This window comes from Pyricularia oryzae, chromosome 7, assembly GCF_000002495.2.
Source record: "Pyricularia oryzae 70-15 chromosome 7, whole genome shotgun sequence".
NCBI lineage: Eukaryota > Fungi > Ascomycota > Sordariomycetes > Magnaporthales > Pyriculariaceae > Pyricularia > Pyricularia oryzae.
The window spans coordinates 678,034-692,531 of NC_017854.1; the positions used below are offsets into that span (position 1 = coordinate 678,034).

The following is a 14,498-nucleotide window of genomic DNA, read 5'->3' on the forward strand; positions in this document are numbered from 1 at the left end:
TAACTAACAAATATGCTGTGATTATATAAGCAAAAACTTCACGCGTCTCTCACGTGCTCCTCCCTCGCATCTTCTCGACCTCCTTCCTCCATAATCATCAATGATATCCCTAAAAGTTTGCCTGTAGTATTGCGCTTTCTTGGTTGACCTGATATTTGATCTATTTCAAACTGGATTTCAAGTGGTATCGAGATTTTAAAACAAAATAGAGAATCTTCTGGACGGTCTCATCACAGCTCCAACATTTGCCTCAAGTTTTACAAAGGTTGCTCTCAACTTCCTGGCGGGCAAACAGCGTATTAGCCAGCGTGCTTGAATTTACTTGGGACCCCCTTTGTCATCCAGCAAAGGGGAGGAGAATACGTGACACCAATCATGGATCCAGCAGCAATACCAGCAGCGTCAGTGGAGACGGAGGATACAAACATGACGGAAGGGGGAGGAGCCGGACCAGCAGCAGCAAACACAGACACAAACACAAACGCAAACACAAGCGGGAGCGGGAGCGGGAGCGGGAATGGGGGTGGCAAACAACAGCAACAAGTCCAACAATTTGAAAACACCACAATTTCAAACCTCAAACTGGAACCTGCCAGCTCCCCCGCACCTTTCCTCGACGACTACACAAACAACAGCAACGCAGCCCCAGGAGCACCACATTCATCCAGGAATAGCAACAACGGCACGCCGCAGCCTTCACAACCAACAGCAGCGACCATGCCCCCAAAGAGGAAGAAGAAGGGCACCGCCACGACCGTCAAGGCAACTAAGAAGGGCGGTCCATCACGTGCCAAGTCCAAAAAGGGTGGCGCGAAGAAGGGCGGCGCCACCGCCAAAAAGACGCCCGCGGCAGGGAAAACAGCAGCCACCGGCGTAGACGATGAGGGTAATGACAACGAAGACGAAGACGCGGGCTCGGACTCGGACGACGACGAGTCGGACCACGGACCCTACTGCCTGTGCCGCGGGCCCGACGACCACCGCTGGATGATATCGTGCGAGGCCTGCGAGGATTGGTTCCACGGCGAGTGCGTCGACGTGTCCAAGGACGTCGGCGAGACGCTCATTCAGAGTTACATTTGCCCCCGCTGCACCGTGCCCGGTAAGCTTGTCACCCGCTACAAGAAGACGTGCGGGCTCGGCGGCTGCTCCCAGCCCGCTCGCATCTCGGCCCCGACCGTCAAGGCGGGAGCTCCCAACAGCGCCTTTTGCTCCCAGGACCACTGCAACGTCTGGTGGGAGCAGCTGGTCGCCACATTACCCCGCAAGGAAGGCGACAAGGGCCGCGTCGGGCTGACGCAGGCCGAGTTCATGGGTCTGCTGGCCACCAAGGGAGGAGCGGGCAAGACGGCACCCGCAGAAGCAGCAGCGGCAGGGAATGGCTGGTTCGTGGGACAAAAGCCTTTTGCCGTACCCGCCGATTTCTGGTCCCAGCACGAACCCAAAGAGATTCTCACCGCCGAAGAGGCCGAGCTGCTGGCCACGTCGTCTGCCTCGCGCCGCGCCCTGGCCGACGAGGTCGTGCTGTGCCGCAAGATGCTGCAGCTGCTCGAGATGGCTGTGGCGCAGCGCCTCGAGGCCGTCGCGGCCGGTCGCCTCAAAAAGGACGGCGGGTGCGGCTACGACACGGCCCTGGACCACGTCGGCGCCCTGGCCCAGTTCGCCGCCTTTGTCACGTCGCCCGCCGGACAGGCCATATTCACAGCCAACAAGCTCGAGAGCACGGCGTACGACGGCGAGGAAGCCGGCGGCGGTGGAGCCAACACCACCACCCTCGGTCCTTGGACGAACCCGGGTGAGGTCGAGCGCACCTACATGTGCGAGCGGCATCGGTGCAAGCCGCACTACAACTGGCACGCCAGCCACGCGAGGCACGTTCACTTTCTGCTCAAGGAGCTTGCCGCAGAGGCCAAGCTTAAGCTGGACAATGAGAACCGGGTGCGGGACAATGCGGCGGTGCGGTATTTTCGCAAGAGGGCTGAGGCGAGCACGGTGATCAGCTTTGATGACGAGAGCGATGAAGATGGAGATGTGACTATGGACATGTGAAACCTCGTCGATCTCATGGGGTCATGGGTTTCACTTCTTTTTTCATAATGAGTTTTTAACCTCTTGGCCTTTTTACTGCCATCTTGACCATAGAAAGCTTTATTAATACATGTGGCTCATGTAAACTGTTATTCCGGCCACGGTCACGCTAGATTTGATCCGGGTATACCATCGCCAGCCCGACTGTGTTTTTGATTAGCCGAATGCCGTCTCAAGTATGTGCTGCCATCATCCCCGTTGGCATTCCTCGTAATGTGCGCGTCACGGCTTCTTGAGCGAACCACCCACCGTAAAGTCATAGAACTCACATCATCTCCAAGCTATTGAAAATTCCACTTCTCCAGTCACAAAACCAACCAATTGAATTCCATCTATCGCAAAAGGTACAAAAGAGCCTAGTAGAGTAGCGTTGACTTTTTGTTTGTCAACCTGTATAACGTCTTAACAAATCTGCCCGTGTCGACGGGAAAAAAGAAGTTTGAGATGTGACCAATCCCTCTCAAAGGAACAAAACAAAAGAAGAACAAACGAAAGAGGAAAACATGCTAGGGCAGCAGAGGCGGGCTCTATAACACACAATCTTGCCTTCATCTCCGCGCCACCAAGACATGTATCCCAAATCAGAAAAAAATGAGGGTAATCCTCAGCCAAAATATAGTAATCTCAAACAAATCCCATGGTGTCAAACCCCTTCTGAAGGTAGCAAGTTCAGGAAGAAAACGATCAACTCTCGTACGTCTCACATCTCGATCCTAACCCGAGATTAACTGGCCCTCGGTCACAACTAGGTTATTGTGGTTTGCTCAGTTTCTTCGAATCCGGTAGTTCGCCTCGCGCTGGAAAAATTGATGTGCAATCTGTCCATATCGGCCCTGGCGGCCGTTTGCATTGTACACCAGGCCATTTTCACATCTGGGAAGACAGCCGCTGTAAATGGCGTGCAGGTTCTTAGTCTTGCAAAGCCTTTTCGCCATCTAAATTACACAGTTAGCAGCTTGCAGTAGCCTGTAGCATACTGCCAGAAGGAGTAAGACTCACCATTGGGTGCATGACATACACCTCGCCTTGGCGAGCACGGGTCGTAGCAACGGCCAGACGCTTGTCATCGTCTAAAAACTCAGTTGGCTTTTCGCGAACAAGGTCAAAGAAAACAAAGTCCGCCTCATGACCTTGAACTGTGTCTACACTCCTCACTTCGAGGCGAGTGAGCATTGTCTTAGCTGGCACTCCCTGAGCCTCAGCTAGCTCACGACACAGGTCTCCTGCTGCTCTCTTATACTGGGTGACGGCTTGCCTATAAGGCGCAATGATAAGTATCGTTCCCGGTCGTGATTGACCGTCGACGCTGACGAAATTCGGGTTGCTCAAGAGTTTCCTGGCTTGCTGCATCGTCCAGGCATGATGAGTTTGGTTCCAAAATGACTAGAAATAGTGAAAGACAATTAGTTAGGGCTCTTGTACTAGCCCAAAGGTCGCTCTGACTTACACTGTCAACCTTGGTGCTGGCATTGGCATTACGAACATGCGCCAGGATTCTTGGAATGGTTACTTGAGATCCGCCAGTCAAATTTGCCTCCATCCACTTGCAAATGAATCGAGTCGGCGAAGGCACAATGGTGTCAGCAGTGTGACCCGTGACCATCTTGGCATCATAGAAGAGATTCGAAGGCATCTGATGGAGAGTGGCGAATGCTCGATGGTTCATAAGTAGTTCATGGGTCGTGGCACCGGCATAATGTGCTCTCTCCATGACTGACATTTTCAGCTGTATCTCCCAGGGGTTTTTATCCGAGCCCACATAGCAGCCGGTTTGCCGGAACTGTAGAGCATCAGGGTTAGCGACTCACTGCACCAAGCGCAGAATACAGGTTGCATGTTGACTTACATCGCCGGTAAAAATCCATGCCATGGGAGAGAAGTGGGCGATGGGGATCAAGTTTGCAAGTTCCCTGGCGTGAGGTGCCTCATCAAAGAGCACAATATCGGGTTTGAAACGGCCATCTGCCAGCGAGGCTGCTGCGATGGGTGTGGCGGCTAGAAAGTCTACCTCTTCGAGAGTATCCTTGTAGAGATTTTCGGTGGCTGCCCTGAGTATGCGCATGGTACTTGGCTCGATCTTGTCTTGTAGGTATTGTTCAAGCACCTCTTCCAGCTCAGAGTATTCCTCTTTCCGGGCTTCAAAGCGCCTGAAAGCCAGCTGATCGAGAGCAGGCGCAAGACAATCCGACTTGAAGCGATCACCGGCAGTGTTGTCGGCGACTTTCGCAGCCATAGTAAGAAAGGCGGTCGTAGGGTCTACCGCCACAGCGTTGGAAGGTGACTGGGTAGAAGATTGAGAGCCCTCTGACTTTTCTCCTTCAAGCAGTAGGGTTTGAGCACGCTTGACCTTCTCTTTCTTGCGAAGAACCTTGAGCCCTTGCTTCATTTCGCGATTCCATCCAAACATGCGGACGATCTGTTTTCCGTCGCCAAAGTTCTCAGACATTTTAACACACTTATTGGTGGCATCATCCACGGGACTGTTGATGTCTATGAGATAAAGAATTTTGACGCGGCGTGTGCCATCCTCCGTCTTGAGCTCTTGTGACTGTGCCATGGCTGTCAGCAACATGTTGAAGAATGTTTTGCCTCCTCCAGGCCCACCGGGTATGATTCCGACACCACAAGGTAGTCGCTGTAGCAGCTCCGTGTAAGTTGCAAGCTGCTGAGGATTGGCTTTTGCGACCATCTTGCTAAGATTTGGCGGTAGTGTGTGGGGATTTTCGATAGCTGCCCGCATATGCGGGAGCTTCTCAAACAAATTGACATATGAGGCGGGATCTTTAAATGTGCGAATCCAGTCAAAGGCATTCTTTGCCGGTCCTTCCTCCAGAGTAATCAGTTTCTCCAGTGCCTCCAGCTCTACCTTGCTAGTCGGATCAGCATGCTCAAGCGTGAGCATCGAGTACATGCTGTTTGCGTAGGTGAGCAACGAGGCATCCTGGGCATGGATGTTACTTTCGTCAATCAGTGGTGTCAAAATTGACTGTGAGGCAACATTAGAGGGGAAAGAGACTCTGAAGAAGATGAACTCTTTCAAGGGCGACCGTGCATTGTCGATTCTATAGGCTGACCACTCCCGAGATACTTGCTTCAGGCCCGCTGGATCACTGAACAGAGCAAGCAGACAGCCAGTCTGCTCCCCTTCTTTGGGAAATGCGTCAGGGAGATTTCCATCTTCAATGGCGAAGAGCCAGTGCTGCCTTCCTTCCGTATTGGTGAGACGACGATAGACCCATGTACGGAACACATGGCGTGCAGCATTGAACTCATCGACGGTAGTCTTTTCGAGGTTCACCTCGAACTCGGCACCGGCTCTGTAGATTGCCGCATATTTCTCAACTGTGTCGAAAGTGTAAATCGGCTTGGTAACAGGATCTGGAAGGGTATTCTCGGGCTCCTTGATGTGCAGATGAGCGAGAGATTCCCAAGCCCTTGGGTCAAAGAAGGTAGGCGCTGCTACGAGTACTGTCAGCAACAGGTTGTACACAAAGCACTCGTAGCATATTTTGGGGATCGCGAGTGTATTTTCAGGGTCTTCGACTGGGGAGAGGAAGAGACAGTCTGACACGACAAATAAATGGCTTTCTTGGTGGTTCCAAGGAAGTGAGGCTGGGACTTACCGGACGGACGCCCTACACGAGATGCTCTGAACTCTGCGGCGACAGGCATGATCTCTATTACATGAGAATTACGATGAACGAGAAGAGTGGTGGTTGAGGTAACGGTAATGAGTGTGCGCGTAGCTGTAAGTATCAATTGACAGGGTGGCGAGATGGTGAGGACTGAAGATGTAAAGTTAAGGTGACGTTGAGGTGAGAGACAGCAATGAAACGTCTGGAAGATTGAAAGAAGGATGAATGACAATATTTGAGGAAAGATAGAAATCACCAAGATCACAAGATGTAGTTTGATCCCTCTTGAGGGGATTGGCAACTGGGCTTTGGGAAGAACAAAGAGATCGCGCAGATTTGTAAACACAAGTTGAAGGTGTCTTCAAAGTCAACAGAGAATGCGCCTGGAGGGGAAAAGATGAACGAAGATAGGCAGGAAACAACAAACAGTACCCCGCGTGCGATCTGAGGTGAGGTGAGTTTGATGTACGCGGGCAGTTAAGGTGGATAAGAAGTGGGTAAAGGCAGACAGTCAGAAGCGTAGGGCAAGCAAGACAAACTGCCTGTTACCGCAGGCAGAAGCATGCTGAGCAGGCAGGCGTAACTGTCAACAGAGCAATTCCGGCCAATCATGGCAGACGTACCAAAAGTGAATCAGCTGCACTTGACCTTCCATCCTTCCTTCCATACGCAGGGTGTAGCCAACACCAAAAGCCGACTGAAATTTGCTGGGTTCAACTGGGCTCTATTAGAGGTGCGTTGTAAAGGCGAAGTAAGACAATAGAGTCTCCAGTTCCCTGGAATATATCCTGTAACTCTGCGCGCCATCTCCATCAGATCAATCCCTGCATGAGATTAATCTCCTTTCAAGTTGCAAGCAGCAGAGTCGTATTCCTCTCGACAAACAGATATCAAGTAGTGGGTCTGGACTTTTTACCTCCTATATTGCCCAGAAAATTCGCACTTTGCACTTGTTGGTCCTTGCGAGTCTCAAGCTGTCCGGTTACCAACATCCAGCCAACCCTCACTCATCTCATTTTGATCTCAGCCTGGATAATTGAGTTTATTTTCCATCCCTGAGCTACATACCTTTATGTAAAGAGAATACTTGAATTGAGTACTTCTGAGTGTATCAATGATTCCGAGGGGTCGATCTTATGCGAGCACCATCATATATGTGTATACTGAGCGAGAAGAATGATATCATTGACTACCAGTACATAGCGATAGCCCCTGTCGCCTGTGCATGATAGACAAGTCTCATAGCAGTTCAAAATATTTGAAAAGCCGTAAATAAAGACAATGGTCACATTGATATTAGTCGCGAACAAGGGATGAAGTTGAAGATGGTGGATACCACGTGATGTCTGCACTTGATACGTGGCACGTGACGCCACGGCGCCAAAACGTTGGCTTAGTCACCGAACTCAATTCATCACGTATGTATTGGTTCTTGCCAAACAGAAACGTCTGGCCTCTCTCTTGATCAATAACGACATTAATACTTCAATCCACGCCTTGGCTCCCTCAAAAGGACAAGGCGACCGGCAGAGAGCCGGTAATCACTGGGGGAAAGCTCGAGACCGACTGATCGCTTTATTTGTTTCCTCTGGCCGCCCGGATGGTGACGCGAACACGCATGCTTCTATAGACGTACGTCGCGGTAGACCACGTGACATCCTTCTGGCCGTCTCAACACCCGCCCAATATCAGACAGCTGCGAAGCTGTCATATACACAATGAGCTTCTTCATTCGGCCATTCGGCCGGTCTGGATCCATAGTTCCCAAGACGCCATGTTTGAGAAGGACGGTCGAGCTGGCTGGCTTCCAGCCAACCGCCGCAAAGGCAGCATCCAGGGGACGCTTCTTCTCCACCACCAAGACCTCCGCCAGCGAGCAGAGGCCTGACCCAAACCGAAAACCGTCAGGTTACCACTACAGCCCGATGCCGCCACCGTCCGGGCCCAACCCAAACACCAGCGCAAAACCTCGCCGCCGCCCGCCCTACCTCCTTCTCTCCGTAGGCGCCCTGCTGGGCAGCCTCTACGCCATCTACCTCGTCAAGCTGCTCACCCTGCCGCCCGCGGCTCCCGGGTCCGTGCTCGACGCGGAACTCCTGGCCGAGATCAACTCGAGGGGCGACGAGCTCGTGGAGGAGATGCGCCGCAACATCGCCAACCCAGACGACCCGGACTGGACGACCATCAAGCCCACAGACATCACCCTCAATGGCATCAAGACGCCCGTGATGTTGGCCGGCCCGCTCTCGTCCTCGGCGGGACTTCCCTACCACCGCCTGCTCCTCAACCGCAGGACCGGTGACTTCCACGCCGTCATCTACATTGGCGACGGCGCCTGCGGGTGGCCGACAGTCGCGCACGGCGGCGCCACCGCCACCATCATCCAGACCGTCATGTCGACCGCCGCCGGGATGGTCGAGCTGCCCGCATCAGGGCAACTAGAAGAGGGTCGGCTGCGTTATGACCCGGCGCTGATGAATCATTTCGAAATCACATACCGCAAAAGGCTCGAGACATCACGCTTTTATTTCTTCTCGGCCAAGGTGGAGGAGAACCCGGAAGAGATCGATGGGTTCCGGAGTAGCTTCATCTGTGGTGACGTCCTCGACGTTATGCCGCACGAGGCTGAGAAGAACAATGTCATGGTGACTGCGCGTGGTCACTTTCTGGCGGATAATAAAAAACTACTCCCCAAATGAGACCAAGTCAACACGTCACCCGAAATGAATTTTTTGGAGGTAGTCAGGCTAGGCATCTCCGGTCGAGCAGCGGCCATGGGCGTAGCGGAAGAGGATGGCTGGGATTGTAAGCATAGGTCGGTATGAATAAACAGTTTAATTGACTCGATAATAATTCCGGCACCTAAACGACTGAATTTGTAGTAAATATTGGTAGAGCGGTCTGGAACACATCCCAGGTCCTTTGGAAAAATTACATGTCGAGAAGGGCGTGTAAACAAACAGCTTCACGCCCTGGAGGAACTTGACCGATTCCCCCCCTGGCACGAATGCAGATCCTCACGACAGTAGAAAAGAAACATGTATACTGTACAAAAGAAAAAAAAAGGAGAGATTGTACCCTAATATAGCCTGGGAAGCTGGGGTCTAGCGTCACGCTTCTTGGCCCAAAATCCAAGAGGCCGGTACCCTAGTAGCCTAGTCCCCCCGATCTGCACCGCCCGGACAGAGATTGGCGTTTCGAATCGAGGGGTACAAGATCGAGTAGACTTGAAACAGCGGTCGAGAACAGGAGTAATCGCATAGTCATGATGTCAAAAAGGTGAGCGCAACTAGCAGAAGACGAGAGTTACCGGTAGACAGGCAAGCTGTGCGTGGCATCAATGCCTCCGGTGGCCTGCTTAAGGCATCACCAAAAGTGTATCGTGTCCACATCTTATCTGTCTGAGCTCAAGAAGTCAGGGCTCAAAAAGGAAATTTCTGATTTGATGATCGCCCTTCAATGGCATGAAAAATACTATCACAGGCTTTCCAATGTTCTTTGGTGTAATCCTCTTCTATACAAAAAAAGTATAAAATAATTTTAAAAAAAAAAGGTGGCAAAGGAAAAATTCTTTTATTTTGATATACATATGAGAAAAAGTGAAAAGAGTACAACAAAACTCCAAATAAAGGCAAAAAGTTATCAAACAGGACCAAAAGAGAAGAGAAAGAAAATAGGACCATGAATGTGCTCGCCCCTCCATTTGCAAATGCCTCATAAAAGAGAAATAATTATCAGCACAGCTCCCAAAAAGCTTGTTAACATGTCCAAGAAGAGAAGAGCTAGAAAAAAGTATGAGCAAGAAAAGGCATAAAAAAGTAAAGATATGAATGATATCTGACCCAAAAATACCTAATAAACTCGTTACCAAGAAGGGAAGGGAAGGGGGAAAAAACGACTTTGGCTTTAGTTGTCATGAATGACATCCATGACGGGATATTGCACATAGTACGATTCATATCCATTGGACATTACATAGTAGGTGACCGGCATCATGTGGATCGCGGGGCCGACGAAGCCATAGCCCTGGCTGGTGTTGTTGTTCTGGCTGTTGCTGCTGTTGCCGTTGTCAACAGAAGTGCTCATCGTGCCCCATGGATATTGGTGATGATGCTGCTCAGATGGAGAAAAGGACGACATGACCGGCGGCTGGTAAAAGTGCTGCTGAGGATGTGGATGTGGCGGAGTGATTTCACCCTGATAATGCGGACGCTGCTGCTGCTGCTGCTGCTCGTGCTGCGGCTGTACATAAAAATTGGGATACTGCATCATGCGGAGCTGAAACTCCCCCGACTGCGCTCGCCACCAACCCTCAGCGCCGCCGGCGTCTTCCTAGGCGTTGGATTGCTGCTGCTGCTGCTGCTGCTGCTGTGGCTGCTGCCGTTGGTTCGGCGGCGTCCACGCCTGCTGCGACTGCGTCGAGCCCCCACCGCCCGGTCCGTAGTGCGACATGGGACCATGCTGCCCACCTCCCTGGACGGGAACGTAGTTGGGAGGACCTCCCTCGTACGGCTGCTGCGGGTAGCCGCCGCGACCTGCGTAGTATGGGTTTCGGTAGCCAAAGCTCTGTAACCCCCCACCCCGGACAGGCCCGCCAGCTCGCCTCTGCCAGCCGCCCCGACCGCCTTGTGGTCCAGGCCCCCCGTAAGCGCCATGGTGGTAGCTTCGGTATCCGGGGCCATTTCCTGGTGGAGCCCTGCCCATCTGCGGAGAGTACCCTTGAGCACCGCGCCACTGCGGCCTTCCGCCTCGTGATTGATGTGAGCCGCCGTCGCCCTTGCCCTGTCCGCCGCTGTGCGTCTCGGTCCTGGGGCTGCCTTCTTTGGGAGAACCTCCGCCGCCGCCAGCAGTGTTACCTGAGCCAGAGTCCTTCTTCTTCCAGGGCCTCTTGCTCGGTGGCTTGCCGTTGGGGTTAAACGATATACGCTTGACTGGATCCGTGACCATGATGTTGTCCGAGAGCCCAGCCTCGTCGCGCTCCTGCGGGGTCGCCTTGCAGGCTTGGAAGACGAGCTCGAGCTTGTTGCCAAAGGGCGCCAGCTCAGGTACCCACATCTTGACGTAGGCGCCCTCTTTATCGTAGTCGAAGGCTTGCTTGACCGGGTTGAAGATTCTGGCCTCGCCGCGCGGATCGTTTCCGACACCAGCGACGTACCTGCGGTGGTGCAAAAGATCAGCTTCAGTACATGGTGAGTGTAACCAAGGGTGCCCGCCCGCCCTCTAAATGAGATTCATCACTTACTGCCAGTTCGCCCAGTTCGAACACACGTCATAGTCCACCAGCAGCATCTCGTACCACTCGGCTCCCCAACGCCAGTCGATGCCTAGATGTTTGGCCAAGAAGTTGGCTGCGTTCTGCCGGGCCCGGTTGGACGTGTAGCCAGTATGCATCAGCTCACGCATGGAGGCGTCGATCAACCCGAGGCCCGTCGTCCCGGCCAGGAACCGATCCAGGCATACTTTGATCTTTTCGGGCTCTGGTATCTGTCGCGGGTCAGCAGTCGCCGGATCCGGCGTCTTCCAGATAACCTTCTTGGCAATAGGCGGCGAGCCGCTGTCGACAACTTCCCCGCTGTTGCTGGAGTCGTAATTCCGACCGCCCCTGGGACCTTCGACCGAGTATAGCTTTTCTTTGATCTTCCTGGCGTAAAGCCGCATGTAGTCCCTCCACATTAATTCCTCCCTGACCGACTTGGTGTTGATGTTTTCGCCCTGCCCGTACCCTTCAATCTCTTCAAGCTCAGCGGCGCTGCCGTCCTCGTAAGCGAGTAAGGATTCATGTATCTGCCGCGCCGTGATGCATCCTTGCGCAAGATAGGCCGAGAGCTTTGTACTGAAGTCGGGGCCGATGAGACCGTTTCGAGATGTCTTGTAGTCCTTGATTATACCCGAGCTCATGACGTATTGAAGACGCTCCTGTCCCGCCGTCTCGCCTCCCTTGAACGGGTGAGCGGTGGTGGCGTTCTCAGCATGCTCGGGGAAAGGAGCGCCGGAAAAGTCCTTGACAGGCTTCAAAAGCGCCGTCTCGAAACCTTCATAGGTGTCTGGGATTGAAAATGGCCGTGATTGCTCAGCGATGGTATCGGGCTCAGGGAATGGCGGGAGTGAGTCTTTCTCAGGGGTTGGCAACGACTTTCTCGGTCTCTCTCTTAATGGCTCAACCGACTTGCGGTAGTCTGTAAAAATCCCCGGCAGTTCTTGGGGCTCAGCGAAGTTCAAGTCGCGACTGCAGCAACGCAGAAATAAAAGGTCAGAGGGTTCGAGTGAAGATGAGCCTGAAACAAAAAGGCAGACTAGGACATGGTGTTGGCGCGTTGAAACGCGCAGGATAACTCACTCGTCGATAAAGTACTTCTCATCCACCAATTTCTCGAAGTCGTAGCCCCTCGTCCTGCACACGTTGGATATAGAAATCTCGTCTTGTATTTCTTCGAGTCCCTCCTCCCCAACCATCCAAACCGAGCAAGTGTCGCCTCGTGCTTTGAGGCCGTCGAGAAGGCCCTCGAGGACATCTTGAAAGCTGCCAAGACGCAACAGCAACCCGCTGTTTATACTCTCGAGTGAATTTTTCACATCCCACACTGCCTGGGATATGAACTTGGCTCGATAAGGCCCGCATCTCCAGTAACCAGCAACCTTGCTCCTGGCTTCTGGGTAGGGGCTTTTCTCTGACTGGTCGGAAATGAAGCCCGAGATCTCGATGTGATTTGCGGGGAATATGTAGACAGGGAGAAGGTGAGTGAAGCCGTGATCCTTTTGGGTCGCGAGGCCATGGAGTATCGGATTGTCTGAGACGCGTAGGTCTTTGCGAAATAGGTAGATGAGAACGTTTCTTGGAGCCATCTTGGTGGAGAACCTAGCTGCCTTCCCGTGTGGGTTCTTGTGCAAGAACTGTCTGGAAGAAATATGAGACCTTCCACGTGCCCAAGGTGGTTGAACAATACGAGACTGCCAGGTGGACGGGGCAATATATGCGAGACGGCTATACCAGTGAGATACCAAACCAGACATGCGGCGGTATTACTAGCAGGGAACCTGGCGCGCCGGGCCCTCGGGAGATGACAGCTATTAGAAAAGACAGGAGGCTTCTAGCGCGATCTTGAGGTCTTCCACTCGTCCGGGAGCCTGGGTCTGCACCGCAAAGGGTCGAGCTAGACCGGTTGGTGCCGATAGTATGGTCCGTGATTCCCAAATCAACATGTATAACGCAAAATTTGCCTAGCGTTCAGTAATCGTCAGTTTGGTCCCAGGAAAAAAAAGGGGGCCCCGAAGCCAGCCTGTAACACGGAAACTACCGCGAGGCATATATAGACCGCTTTTGAGGGGCGCCCCAGGTCTGACCATACCCTTGGCAGGGCCAGGCGACGGAAAAAGCTAAGGCGACGGAACAAGGTAAGATGGCGACTCACACCCAACGTGAACTGGGGACGTGCAGCCACCCTACAGTATAGAAAAAGAAACGTAGCCCTGACAACAGAGTCGGTGGAGAAATCGATACGTTGGTGCGGGTTCAGTGCCGGGGGGTTTATTCCTGAGAAGCAAACAGGGTTTGTGAGTGGTTGAAGATGATGAAGAGAGGGAGAGAGGCTTGCGAAGGATGCTAACGGCTCAAAAATGACTGTCCCTGAGTGGGTAGCTGGGTCCAGGGACCACCAGGAAATCAGGGTCGCGTCGAGGGGCCCTGAATAGCTCCCCACTCACACCTAGGTAGAGAAGATTCCCGATCCAGATGATGCGTGCTAGCGATGGTGGTGTCGATGTGGTGGGTCCTTCTTGAATCAATGGACACACTCCACCGTGGTACAGCACAAGCGCAGCAAAAAGAAAATAACAGGCGCAAAACGAGGATGATGGTACTGTAGTGATGACGAGGGGGTCAGTGTTCCCTGGCAGTAGGCGTGGTGCTGTACTGATTGCGGAGGGGGGGGGGGCGAGAAAGTGTGGGTGTCTGTCTGGTCTATGATCAGGGATGCCGCGAAACCTAGCAGATGACGCCGTTAAAGGGGCCCAAGACAAGAAAACGGTGAAGAAGGAAAAAAAAACCCGGGGTAATGTGCTTGCAAAGCCCAGCGCCCAATGCTGGTTGTGATGCTGGAGGGATAAAGAAAATGAACAAATAATGACAGCTGAGTTTGCTAATTCGAAAGTAAAACCTTGTTCAAAGGGGGGCCCGAGACCAGACGTGGTCAAACTCCCAGATGCTGATCTTAAGAGTAGGCCGACCTTGTAGAGGTTCGGATTAGATTTCCAAAACTGGAACAAAGAGCCCAAAACGAGACTCGAAATCGACTATGGGTCTGATGTGAAGGGCCAGGGTGCCAAAGCCGAAAATTAAAAGAAAAGAAACATAACGGACAATTTGACTTTGAAAAGTAAGGTAACTAACTACCTAAGACAGATTTATCCGTACCTAGTAGCTCGTACCTTTGGGAGCCTAGATTGCAAGGTTGATACCCAAGTAGCAACGGCTGCCGACAGTGACGCTCAAGAGATGAGACCAATCCAAACAATAGATGCGCTAGCTGGACGCCCGTTGTCGTAGCTGGTTGCCGGTAGCGGGAGAGCGGACCAGGCCAGTTGATTGGAAGTACCGGAGGTTCTGCAGCGAATTAGGTGTTGGGTGGAAACAGCCCTAGTGAGTTTACAAGGAGTATCGTCGTCAAACTGTCAGCCAAGCCAAGAGATCAGGCAGATGGCGGTCTTGATACGCTGATTTGTAGTTCGTGCTATTGTCGAGCTAATGGCTAGAAACCCAATGTATCGGTAACGAACCAA

At 52.6% G+C, this 14,498-nt stretch overlaps 4 protein-coding genes across 4 annotated transcripts; 2 read left to right on the plus strand and 2 right to left on the minus strand.

The window, feature by feature from the left end:
• Positions 1-107: 107 nt before the first annotated feature.
• On the plus strand, positions 108-2,252 carry MGG_03005 (uncharacterized protein). The gene has a single exon (XM_003720639.1). It carries the CDS (start codon positions 376-378, stop codon positions 2,047-2,049), a length of 1,674 nt encoding a protein of 557 aa, XP_003720687.1. The 5' UTR covers positions 108-375; the 3' UTR covers positions 2,050-2,252.
• Positions 2,253-2,409: 157 nt separating this feature from the next.
• On the minus strand, positions 2,410-5,760 carry MGG_03004 (uncharacterized protein; the record flags this gene model as incomplete). The annotated part of the gene is made up of 5 exons (XM_003720640.1): positions 2,410-3,023; positions 3,088-3,471; positions 3,536-3,868; positions 3,935-5,631; positions 5,712-5,760. The coding sequence occupies 5 exons, from the start codon at positions 5,758-5,760 to the stop codon at positions 2,853-2,855; spliced, it is 2,634 nt and encodes an 877-aa protein (XP_003720688.1). The 3' UTR covers positions 2,410-2,852.
• A 1,387-nt stretch (positions 5,761-7,147) lies between these two features.
• On the plus strand, positions 7,148-8,590 carry MGG_03003 (thioesterase). Its single transcript, XM_003720641.1, has one exon. It carries the CDS (start codon positions 7,442-7,444, stop codon positions 8,420-8,422), a length of 981 nt encoding a protein of 326 aa, XP_003720689.1. The 5' UTR covers positions 7,148-7,441; the 3' UTR covers positions 8,423-8,590.
• A 563-nt stretch (positions 8,591-9,153) lies between these two features.
• Positions 9,154-12,962, minus strand: MGG_03002 (uncharacterized protein). Its single transcript, XM_003720642.1, has 3 exons — positions 12,061-12,962; positions 10,966-11,949; positions 9,154-10,878 (listed from the first exon to the last, which is right to left on the minus strand). The coding sequence occupies exons 1-3, from the start codon at positions 12,732-12,734 to the stop codon at positions 10,056-10,058; spliced, it is 2,481 nt and encodes an 826-aa protein (XP_003720690.1). The 5' UTR covers positions 12,735-12,962; the 3' UTR covers positions 9,154-10,055.
• Positions 12,963-14,498: the final 1,536 nt, after the last annotated feature.

Bases quoted from the DNA above. Each gene is read 5' to 3' on its own strand.
- MGG_03005 (XM_003720639.1), top strand. From the start codon at position 376: ATGGATCCAGCAGCAATACCAGCAGCGTCAGTGGAGACGGAGGATACA.
- MGG_03003 (XM_003720641.1), top strand. From the start codon at position 7,442: ATGAGCTTCTTCATTCGGCCATTCGGCCGGTCTGGATCCATAGTTCCC.
- MGG_03002 (XM_003720642.1), bottom strand. From the start codon at position 12,734: ATGTCTGGTTTGGTATCTCACTGGTATAGCCGTCTCGCATATATTGCC. The intron at 11,950-12,060 runs GTGAGTTATCCT...GCGTTGCTGCAG, and splicing joins GAGAAGTACTTTATCGACGA to TCGCGACTTGAACTTCGCTG. The intron at 10,879-10,965 runs GTAAGTGATGAA...GCACCACCGCAG, and splicing joins TCGAACTGGGCGAACTGGCA to GTACGTCGCTGGTGTCGGAA.